This window comes from Saccostrea echinata, unplaced genomic scaffold, assembly GCF_033153115.1.
Source record: "Saccostrea echinata isolate AGI-Se365-2 ecotype Australia unplaced genomic scaffold, CSIRO_AGI_Sech_v1 ptg000054l, whole genome shotgun sequence".
Taxonomy (NCBI): domain Eukaryota; kingdom Metazoa; phylum Mollusca; class Bivalvia; order Ostreida; family Ostreidae; genus Saccostrea; species Saccostrea echinata.
The window spans coordinates 52378881-52391576 of NW_026889803.1; the positions used below are offsets into that span (position 1 = coordinate 52378881).

General features: G+C 34.8%; 1 protein-coding gene across 1 annotated transcript; it reads left to right on the forward strand.

The window, feature by feature from the left end:
- The first annotated feature begins 1745 nt into the window (after positions 1-1745).
- On the forward strand, positions 1746-12450 carry LOC133171608 (uncharacterized). The gene is made up of 3 exons (XM_061306396.1): positions 1746-2586; positions 6058-7476; positions 10396-12450. Exons 1-3 carry the CDS (start codon positions 1752-1754, stop codon positions 11268-11270), a joined length of 3129 nt encoding a protein of 1042 aa, XP_061162380.1. The 5' UTR covers positions 1746-1751; the 3' UTR covers positions 11271-12450.
- The last annotated feature ends 246 nt before the right edge of the window (positions 12451-12696 follow it).

Consider the following 12696-nt stretch of genomic DNA (forward strand, 5'->3'; position numbering starts at 1 on the left):
CTTTCTCTCCAGTAAAATATTCCCATTCTATAGGGAGAGAAAAAAAATTCTCATGCATACTCCCTTTTATGACTTTTTATGCATACTCCTCAAAGTTAGTTACGAAGATGCAAAAGCACATCAGTAAAATACCTGTTTTCACTGTTACAAAACGCGTATTAATTCTACATGATCGGATACAGAAAGGTCACAAAAGGCCCGTAGAACGCTGGGGGGGGGGGGGCAGAGGCAAATTCCAGGATTTGGACTGTATCTATAAATTTGGGAAGTTGTCCCCCCCCCCCCCGCCCCACTTTTGGTCAGTGTAGTTTTTTTTTTTTTTTTTTTTTTTTTGCTTGTCAGATTTTTTGGAAGCCTCCCCCCTTTTTGAAACCGCTAGAGGCCTGCACAAAATCTGACAATTTCCGAATTTTCTCAGTTTTATGCAAATTTTTATCATAACAAAAATTGCATAAAAATAGAAAATTGTGGAATTTATGAATCTCGGGGGGAAAATAGCAAACGTATTAAGGTTTAGCCGATCGCGTAGGATAAAAATAGCAGAAAACAGATGCTGGGCATGAGTGCAGGATGAACTTTTCACCGCTGATAATTAGCTCCATGAAGGTTGCTAGTTGTTTGTAGATTAAGAACTTGTTTATAAGATGCTGGTTTGGTCAAGAATAGGGGTGTAACCAATCAAAGAGGTTGACGCAAGGGATCAGAGGTCATGCATCTGTATAAATTACCTACAGGAAATAAAAAGTCAAAATTATGCAAAAAGTTCAACAAGAATTTTAAAGAGCAATTTAAGATAAAAAGAGGGTTTAAGGTCGGAAAATATTAATTTAAATTCAGAGCAAAATTAAAAGTCATTAGTGCAAATATTGAAGAAATACGCAAATATGCAGGACATGTACGGGGGTATAAATGTAGCGCAGTGAGACATAGCCAGCCGGTGGTCTGCTGGATTTTGTCTCTTTCTGGTTGCATTTATACAGGTAAGATATTTTTGTAGACTGCTAGTTTTAAGAAGCATCATTCTAAAGAACTGCAAAGTATCACAATTTTATATGTGTTTGGATTTTTATATCAAATAATGGGCCTAATTCGACCGTTTACATAGCTTGTCCTTTTTAAGTATCGGGATGTAGGTAGCCGGGGCCCTGGACCGGGGTAATGAAGGTACACAGAGGAAAACAAATACTCGGATTCTATCAAGCAAGCAAAAAGAACAGAGATTGAACTTCTTGTTTTATTCAATCGTAAAAGACATAAAAAATATCTACTTGTATTTTAAAAAAAATATTACCCCCCCTCTCTCTCTCTGTATGTGTGTGTGTAAAAATAAAGGGGGTTCCAACCCCTGCACCCCCCCCCTTTGGATCCGCAAATGAGTCCTATATAGTTTGTCTGACGTTGCTTATAAGGAGTGGCTAGAGTAGAATCCTCAATACCTGCGCACAATTCGAGAAACTCTTTGTTGCAAATTTGAAAAAAAGTATCAGAAATAATCTCACAATTTCAAACTAGAAAAAAAAAATCATAAAACAAGTATAGGAGTAAAATCCTTTAAATCCTGTTGTTTTGCGCAATGGACAGATTGAGAAAGTTCTTTTGCAAACTCCGATACATAAGAATGTTTAGTTTTTATTGAGTTTTCAATTGTTTATTTTTAAGATAAACTATTCTGTTAACGACTTTTATATCTTAGATTCATATCTTAACTTCATTTAAATAAAATTTACAGATATCTACAGCGGATTTTCATCATGTCTTTTGAAAGAACGGACGAAAACAGTACAATGGATTTGGAATCAGAGTCCGGATTCGAAGATCCTTCTTATCCAAGCATTTCCTCTCGTTCTGTTCAGCGCAAACTAGATATGGCAGAACAGCTGACTCAGCTTCACGACCGCATAATATCATCCATAGAAAAAGATCATCTAGTAGAATTTGATATGCACTTTACTCAGTTTTACGAATCTGAAATCTATAGAAAATATGTTTCTCAATTTTTGAACAAAGCTCTGGAAACTGATGCTAAAGGAATAGTGCATAAAATAGTTTTGGATGCAGCCGATGATATAGACATTACATACTTTTCTGAGGACGAGACTAAACTTTCTGCAATATTTCAGTTAAGTTGTCAGCACGGTCATATTAATCTTGTCCGCGAATTCTTTGAAAAAGGTTTTATATCCGAAGAGGAAATTTGGAAAGGTATTGAAACTACAAGCCAAAGTCTTGTTTGCGAAGAGAAACGTAGGCAAAAACGAAATTTTCATTCCCTTATTGTCATTTTAGAGATCATTATGGACAATCTTCCTAATGTTGATTCAGACCGTCTGTTGCAAATATTCAAGTCAATATCGGATCAAACAGTGATAATACGGTTACTAATAAAGCGAAAAGAAAAATTTGGGGAAGAGATAATGAACAAATTGCTTTTATACATATGTAAAAATGGACTTTCCCAATGCTTACAATTTCTTTCAATGAAATCACTTCCCGTAAAAGATATTCTTGTTGGACTGAGGGCAGCGATCAGAAATAAGCACAGTGATCTAGCGGACACAATTCTCCACAAGATGAACGGCATGAAGTGTAAGTAATTCAATATTCATGAAGTAATGTCTAAGTTATTTTAGAAGTGTAGAGTATGTTTTTCTTTTTGTTCTGATTATCTCACTTAAGTTACAGATATATAGGATCTCCTATGGTTTGTGATTGGACATGGTTCAATCAAGGTGCACTTAAATTTACCAGGGTTTTATTCCATGCACCCTGAGGCCGAAGGTTAGAAGGAAATAAGACACAACGAGTTTAATAAAAAAAAAATAATAAAAAATCATATCTAAACATTGTATAAAGGAGTAAACATGCACAGGCACTCGACGTTACATATTTTTCTCATTAGAAAAAATTCTAACCCCTTTCCTAATAATTTACAAGGTACAGATTGTTAGAGCAGTAGATCGAGTTTGACGAGAGATGTTTACTATTTCCACGTGTGATGCACCCTTTTGCTGTCACTGTCCGTAAGGTGAGACCTCGAAAGACTGACCACAGAATGAATACGGTTGCAATGAATGAATTTCACGGAGTTTCAGACCAAAAAAAAAAAAAATATGCTAATGGAAGTTCCGTATTTGTCAGTTCTACAGCTGCATGTTGTAATTACTTTGAATTTAACAAAAGTATTTTGATATTAAAATGGAAGAAATGCAAAATTGGGATATTAAAAATTTCTTGTAAATATACCTTGTAAAATGTACAGGTCGTTGCGCTTGAAAGTCTTAAAAAAAGAGAATGCAAGAAATTGACACACACACACACACACACAAACCCTCTCGCACACAAACACAAAGATCTTTTGGAGCTGAGTTTACGGAATGGCTTTTCTAAGCAATAAACAGCAAGTTAACTGACTATATATATATATATATATATATATATATATATATATAGATAACGAACGGTATTCAAGCTCAAAAGTCCGTTCAAACAGTACAAATCAGGAGCAGAGCAAACACGGACCTTTAAGACATCAGAGGCGAGATCAGGTGCCATGGAGGAGTGAGCATCCCCTGCCGACCGGTCACACCCGCCGTGTGCTTCTTTTCATGATCGGGAAATCTTGGGAAAATCCGTAGACAATTCAGTGTGTAAATAATGGCCTAACAATTAGTATGAAAAACGTCAGTCAGCATTTGACTGAATGATAGATTGTATTTGCTGAAAAAGGGAAAAGGTGATTACTGATTTCACATAAAATATGATAGATATATTTTGCCACCTAATTTAGTTGTTACATGTAGCTTGCCTTTAATATGTATAGTCATAGGGGACATTAAAACTCATTCGTCTGTCAGTCTGTATAGCTGCCAATCTGTTACAAAAACGTTAAGCTTGGTCATAACTTTTGAATGAGAAAAAATAGGGCTTTTATATTTCACATGTACATTACCTGTGACAAGACCTTTCCAAATATACCACGATTTTTAACCCCGTGACCTTAACTTTGAAGTTTGGCCTACTTTTCAAAAAAAATTAATATTACTATTACCTTAACTTTTGATTGAGATATTACTATTACCATAACTTTTGATTGAGATATTACTATTACCATAACTTTTGATTGAGATATTACTATTACCATAACTTTTGATTGAGATATTACTATTACCATAACTTTTGATTGAGATATTACTATTACCATAACTTTTGATTGAGAAGAGAAAGAGCTTTCATATTTCACATGTACATTACCTATGACAAGACCTTTCCAACTGTACCATGACTTTTGACCCCCTGACCTTGAATTTTGACCTAATTTTCAAAAATTTTAACATGTGTTATAAATTTTGAATGAGAGAAAACAGAGCTTTCGTCTTTGAAATGTGCATTAATCATGATAAGACGTTTTCAAATATGCTTTAATTTTTTACCCTGTTACCTTGACCTTGAAGTTTGACCTACTTAAAAAAAAATACATTGGTTATAACTTTTGAATGTCAGAAGATAGGGCACTCATATTTGACAACTGCATTACCTGTGTGAAAAAGTTTCCGAATGTGCTATGATATTTTATCCCGTGACCTTGACCTTCAAGTTTGACCTAATTTTCAAAAGTTTAATCATTGCTGCTAACTTTTGAAGGAGAGAAGATAGGGCATTCATATTTGATATGTGCATTACCAGTGACGAGACCTTTGTACTATGTTCTTTAACCCTATCTTGACCTTCAAATCGACCTAATTTTTCAAAATTTTAACATTGCTGATACCTCTTGAATGAGAGAAAATAGGGCATTTATATATCAGATGCATTATTTGTTTCAAAACCTTTCCGAATGTACGCTGGTTTTGACCTCGTGATCATGACCTTTAAGATTAACCTGCAGTCTTTTTTATTTATTTATTTTTTTTTTTACATTGGTAAGAACTTTTGAATAAGAGAAAATAGAGCTTTCATGTTTTACATGTACATTACAATCTCTCAGAAAGATATATCAATTTTTGACTTCATGACTTTAAACTATAACTTTGAAGGACAAACAAACAAAACAGTTAAATTATGCCAAAAAATCCTTGCATCCAAACCACTAAGACACCGAAAACGGGGGACCACAATTTTTTGAACTTGTTTTTTATTTTATTATACATGTAGTTGAAGAAGGCGGAAATCTTTTCAAAGGAAAAACACGGTTTACCAATTTTAGCATTATCTCATGAAAGTTAAATGAAAATTGTGCGGAACGTGTATTTTAAACCAAGTTCACTCCATCTTAATTTTTTCTAGGAACTGGTTCTAAGTTCATACCAACATGAACTGTGCAGTTGACTAGGAGTTTAATTCAATGATAAGTTCTTTCACGTAAAATGGGGAAAGAAACCTTAGACAGTTTGTCGATTTCTGTTTGTATTAGTTGAAATTGAAATATATAAAAAAAAGATATATTTCAGATTTTAAAAACTCATAAAAATGTGGCTTTATGCTCATGATGCTCCTACCGGAAAATAAACTTTTATAATACAAAAATCGTATCTTTCCGAAAATATATTTGAAGTCAGTTATTCAAGAGTCATATCACTGTCTGTTATGAGTTGTGTGGAATAACTAGTGGTTAATGTAACGGTCTCTAAAAATTCCTGTATTCAGAATTTTATAGCTTACGTTTAATCTCCAATAAATCGTATTTTTTTAACGATGGGAATTTTTTTTACCGAGGGAATTTTGAGCAGAGAAGTTTAGTGTTATCATTTCATACCTTTCAATAATAAGATATTTGCTCTAAATATTAAGTTTACTACTATGAATTTTATTTTTGTACACTTGAAGTATATTATCATTTCCCATGCCTTATTTGTCCATCATTTCTGTAATGGAACTAATCAACCGATTGAATAAAAACCAGCAAAATCAGGGCGGGGTGGGGTGGTGGGGTTCAAAACAGAGAGGAATGTTATCAACAGATATGATGTCCACACCATTCTTTACATTTGATTGTAACAATCCAGATAGGTTACTTTTTTTACAATTATGTTTTATTTTATTCCCATGCTTTATCTGCAGGTGAGAACTATCAAGCTACACAAGAAACAAATTTGAGAGATGTTGTCCGCAAGGAAACCTTTAAAACACACCGATCAAAATCAATCCTTTCTCATGTTCAAAATGCTTACGGCAATTTTCATGAAAAGCACAGAACATACTTTGACACAATGAAGTTTGATTTGATTGTAGACAAAAGATTAAAGGTTTTATGTAAATGTGCAACTGAACATTCGACGATGGAGAAGAAACTGGAAAGCAAGAACATGAGATCATTCTTCCGAGAAGATATTTGGAGAGATATCATCCCATGCAAGTCTTGTGTAGGAAAAACAAAGTGGCATACAAAAAAGTCTTTCCGTCATATTTATCAGGTGTTTGCATTTGAAAAAAGGAAAGGCTATTTTAATTTTCATGAAGATATCGTAGATGAGAATAACGCAATATTGCTGGGTATAGCCCTGGCAAGGAAGGAGATCGACTGGAAAGAAACAGTGGATTACTGTCTGAAAGATATGTTTTCATCAACAGATAGAAGATTGCTTGTGCGTACCCTTTCAAACATGATTTGCAAGAGAGTTTACGACAGTCTTGTCTCATCATTTGAATTTTTGCGCATATTTCTGTCTTTCAAACGTGTAACTACCAATGGTAATTTTACAGATGAAGATGATGGTGACAATTCTGTAAAGACACCGCTGCTGGAACCAGTCATCATAGGCATTTTCTCTGGAAATCAGAGTAATTTCTATACTATGGAAAGTTTCTTTGGTATCAGAATAAAATGGAAACCACTTACAGAGGTAAATGATCGTGAAACAAGTTATACTGAGTGCAAACGAAAAATGAAGGAGGTTCATATATCAAGACGTCTTTCGGAACAACTTTTTGTGAAACACAGTAATCTAAACATTATTTCCACAGACGCAGTTAAAAGAAGAAACAATACTAATTTACACTCAAAGTGTATTGTTTTATATTGTTGGGCTAAAGGATTTATTCCATGCGGAGAAGACATGTTTCCACGTGAAATTAGGGGAATCCCAACTGATATCAGAGAAGGTTTTTGCGTTTTTGGGAACGGTCCAGTAATGAACATAGGAAATTCCATTGGAACACTGAGAAATGGTAACATATTAAAATCTGGAACACTCGGTGGTTTTCTGGAGAAAAACAATAAGTATTATATGCTAACATGTGCACATGTTCTTCTGCAAGAACACGAACTTGTTCAGGTGGATGGTGGACACGTTTTCGATGAGGGTCCTGTGGTAGTTTCAACGGAAAAAATCGAAAAATATGGAAATGTAAAAGCTTTCGTTTTCAAACACGATAAACACGACCAGACAAGTGTTGACGCTGCGCTTGTATCATTAACAGAAGATGCAGTCATTGCAAACGAACTCCCTGAGAAGGATGCCAAAAAATTACGCACTGCAGGTATATTAGCTACTGATACTTACATAATAGTAACATTTCTGGAAATGTTTTATATCATTTCATACTATTTCATATCATTCTGCCATATGACAGAATGGCAATTAATTTTTCTTTACATAAATTAATTGCCATTCTGTCAAATGCAGGAAAATGGGTTTTTGTAGTGTACCAGGCCTCAAACTGGAGTTTGGTTGCGTTTTTATTAGGTCATCTGAGTCACTCTTAGGGGCTTAAACCACCAAAATTGATGCAATCTTTAAAAATCTTCTTCTTTACTCCTGGACATCAAGCAGTCAAACTGTTGGCATGATTGTAATAAGCATTGTGCCTTCTACCAAAATTGTGAAATTCATTGCACCAGAGTCAGGGGTTCTGGTGCTAGGGCGGGGCCATATAGGTCATATAGTGAAAGTGCATTATTTCTTTGAAAATCTTTATCTCTTCTCCAGGGTATAATTTAAACAAACAAAGTGCATGGTTATGATAAGAAATGATGCCTTTTCCAAAATTGTGAATTTCATGGCCCCTGGGTCAGGGGCTATGGTGTTAGGGCGGGACTGTATTGATTAGATAGTGAAAATGCATTAATTCTTTGAAAATCTTCTTCTCTGCTCCTGGGTATTATTTAAACAAACTAAGTGCATGGGTATAATGCACAAGGATGCCTTTTCCAAAATTGTGAATTTCATTGCCCCTGGGTCAGGGGCTCTAGTGTTAGGGCGGGGCTCTATTAATTATAGAGTGAAAATGCATTAATTCTTCGAAAATCTTCTTCTTTGCTCCTGGGTATAATTTTAACAAACTGAGTGAATGGTTATAATAAGCATTGATGCCTTTTCCAAAATTGTGAAATTCATGGCCCCAGGGATGGAAGTGGGAGGGGGGCTCTATTGATTTTATAGTGAAAAAGCATAATTTCTTCGAAAATATTCTACCGTTCACGGTAGCTCAGTCGGTAGAGCGCTCGCTCCGTGATCGGGAGGTCGTGAGTTCGAATCTCGGCCGCGACAGACCTAAGTCGATTAAAAATAGGTAGCAACTGTTCCTTCGCCATGCGCTCGGCACTTTGAAGTGAAAGTTGCGGGTCCTTCGGATGAGACCTTAAAAACCGAGGCCCCGTGTCACGGCAGGCATTGGCACGATAAAGATCCCTCACTGCTCAATGGCCCTGAGTGCCGAGTAAAGGTCAAAATTTGAAGCCCTTCACCGGTATATGGTGACGTCTCTATATGAGTGAAAAATTCTCGAATGGGACGTAAAACACCATTCAATCAATCAATCAATCGAAAATATTCTTTTCTGCTCCTGGTTATAAAGCTAGGAAACTAAGTGTATTGTTATGATGAACAAATGTGCTTCTACCAGAATTGAGAGTTTCATGGCCCCTAGGTCAGATGTTCTGGTGTAAGGGTGAGTGAAAATGCACTATTTCTGTTAAATAATCCTGTCTGCTCCTTTTCCCTTAGAAGAACTACTCGTTTCAAATACACACAAAATGGTGTGTGGAATCTATCAATAACATAAGTTTTAGAATTTTCTCACACACTCTTTAAGGAAGGGATCGATTCATACATAAAATACCGGGTCTTTAGAGGGCAAGACAATTATCGAATCATTAAAGGTAGCCTGATATACATTTTAAAATTCTTGAACAAACGGGTACCGCTGCGCCGAGACATGGTGTTGAGACATCTCGTCTTACGATTTTTTGAGTGACTAATTTACAGTTTCCTATGAGTTTAAATTTTGGGTTGAGACTCGATGATTTGATATATCTTAAGATTTCATTTTAAATATGACAATTCTTGAGTCGAAACACTCATCTAATCAGTTGACTTTCATATAAACTTTTAGACAATATATTGTCAATATAAATTAAACATTGATAAAAGAGGGGAATTCTACTCTGAGAAAGAAAGAGGGGAAATTTGGCTCTAGAGTGAGAATTCCCCTCGGGAAAAGCATAAGTAGGTCTCCTGACCCCAGCGTTGTTATATTGGATTTAAAAGCAGATAGCAAATACGCTTTTAAAGTTTTGCAAAATTTCAAATATTTAGAAGTAAATGGCCCATGTTTAGTTCCATGGCATCTGCAGCTATTTTGGATACCGGTATTTAACACCAGAAACTTAGAGAGACACTTAAATATCAATAATGTGTAATATTAGTTAGAAATACAATTGGAGAAAAAATTCCATTGAAAATAAAATTCCTATTGTTTCCATGGATATAGTTAAAAATTTGTCAAAGCGATTACATTTACCTTTTTTTTTTCCAGAAAGCAGTATAACCAGATGAAATGAATACGATTTTAATGCTTCAAAAGAATTGGTTGGACAGTTACTGAGAAAAATGAGATTTAAAATTTTTAATTTTTCATACTTCGTATGTTTCAATGGAACTGGTCGCCATTTGAAGAAGGGACATTTGTAACAATGTAACAATCCCCTCTCATACATAAGTACAGCCATGATATTTTTTTGGGGGGGGGGGTGGGATTGGCTCTGGGGGAAATGACACTCTATAACTATAACGCAGAGTATGATTTCCGCATCCCCCCCCCCCGGAAAATTGAATCTGATGTGGAATTTCTGTAAGAGAAATCTTATTCTAGAGCCTATTTCCGGTGGGAAATCCTACTCTAGAGCCAGTTTTTTGGGGGGGAAGATTTTAGGGGAAAACCCTACTGTACAAGGCCGGCATTTATAATGTCCTTCTTTACACATCACGCTGAAAAAAGAACAGTTATCACGAATGTTACAGAACAATTTTAATTTCTTTAATGTTTAATATAAGGACTCTATCAATGTAATAATATATATACAGAGTCACAGACACATTATGAAAAGTGTTTGGGAATGTTTTATCAAGAACCTTTAGAAAAAATTTCTTTTTCTCATTGTTTGATCTTTCTTTACAGGATTTTTGCCTCACATCCCGCCTTCATTTGCTTACGGAAAAACGCTTGATATTACCAAATCCAGACAGATACGCAATAGTGTAATAAAATATGGCTCAGAAACGGGATTAACCAGAGGGTCTTTATGTTTAGATGGTATCCATGTTAGGATTGAAAATATCCCTTTACTTCTGAAGGACCCCATAAACCGTTTATTTAACGACGAATTATTCCGGCAGCAAGGATATGGACTTGTTGGTGAAACTATAAATGATTTTGTTCCAGTAGGACAACCTTTACAAACACATGTGCAACCCAATACGTTTTTGATGTATAATCAAGTTGCAATAGATTCACACTGTTCTCTTGGTCCATTTTTTAAAATTGGCGATTCTGGTTCCTTGGTATTTTTACCTCAGGAAGACGGTACCCTCGACTGCATTGGGATGGCTATTGGGTGCACATCTTATGGTACATGTATTATGACACCGATAGAAGATGTATTAGACAATCTTGATCGAATGCTAGATCCAAAGAATTTACATGATAGGTTGCGATTCATTAAGTACAACTTCAATGCAATTTCGCCTGAAAGTTGTAAAAGTTCTGCAACTCAGTTTTCTCGTCGTTCGGATATCTTTGGTACTGCATCGTCACATGCAATAGAAGAACAAAACATGGATGATTTTAGGACGTCATCAACATCTCTCCCGCAATCTCAGCCAGATATAGTCTCACTTTTTTCATCCTTTACATCTCAAATGTTTGAAAAATTTGATTCGCTTGAAAGGAAGATGGAAAGTCGATTTGGAGCAATAGAAAGACGTATAAATATGTCGGAAATGCAACCTACTTCGACAACATCTAACGTCGATACCGATTCCGACAGTCTATGAAAAGCTTTATCATTCCAAGAAACAAGGGTACACTGTATATTTTATTCTCAATGCAAAGGTGGTCTCCAGTTCGGATACATAGTTTGTATTTTCATTTCTTGTCGAATTGTTATTATCACTTTGGATAACCTATAACGCAACAATTTACATGTTGCATGAAATGGTTTCCAGATGACAATTTAGTTCTGTTTGAGCTTTTGCAATGGTATTTTAGATTATAACTCACTTTGACTTACAAAAGACCAATATTAATTTTGAGATCAAGAAGGCAAATGTCAAGGTAAAAATGCATATACTGTAAATGTATTATATTTAATAAGTAATTCTGATATATCGTTTTTTGATTTCGATGAACGGTATTGCCATGCACATGGTTAAACATTTCTGTGAAATTTTCAAAATGCTACTCTTCCTAAAATTTTAATCTGATTTCACTATAACAGGGTATACAAGTAGACTACACTGAGGTACATAATTCTGTTTATTGGTTTTGGATTTTCATAAATGGTCTTACCATGGTTGCTAAAAATAGAAATTTCTGTGAAATTCTTTCCAAACGTTACCTTTCCTACAGTTTTAATCCAATTTCAATATAACAGAGTACACGAGTAGACTACATCATGATACATAATTATGTGTATCAGTTTTTGATTTCAAAAACCGGTGCTGTCATGATTGCTCAAAATAGAAATTTCTGTGAAATTCATTCACAATGCTACTTGTCAGATTTCAATATAACTAGGTACACAGGTAGATTACACTTAATTACATCATCCTGTATATCTGTTTTTGATTTCAATGAATAAAGTTGCCATGGTTATTAAAAATAGAAATTTCTGTGAAATTGTATGAAAGTGATACTTGAAGGTTTTCAGAATTTGATGATTTTTCACTCATAAATTTCTCTTGCAATATGAACAATGTATGTAAAATGAAAAATGTTTTGAGTCATGGTTACCATGGAAACCAGGCCAAAGAAATTTCCTTAGCAACCGCAATTTTTCAGTGTTGATAGACAAAAAAATTATGGCTTAAAATAACATGAAAATACCATGAGAATTATTTTCACTTACTGGTGTAATAAAGATACACATTTTAAGTGTTTTAACAATGCAATAAAAAAAATTTTTTTAATGTGGACTGGTACTTAAATTGTTGACTTGATCGTATTTTCGGCAAAGCCGACATGGTACCTCTTCAAAAATGGTGAAAAGATCGGAGAGCTTTTACAGTTTTATTATATTTCATCCCTCCCCAATTAAAAAGTAAACAAAACAAATATTTGATATTGAGGATTCTTTTTTTACTGTAAAATCTTTTATTAAAAAATTATGTAACTCATCTGTTTAATGCATACATGAAATATCGCCGAAACCAACGAATTTGCGATTGACTAGAGAGGCATGCCAAAACCCCCTTCTTATTG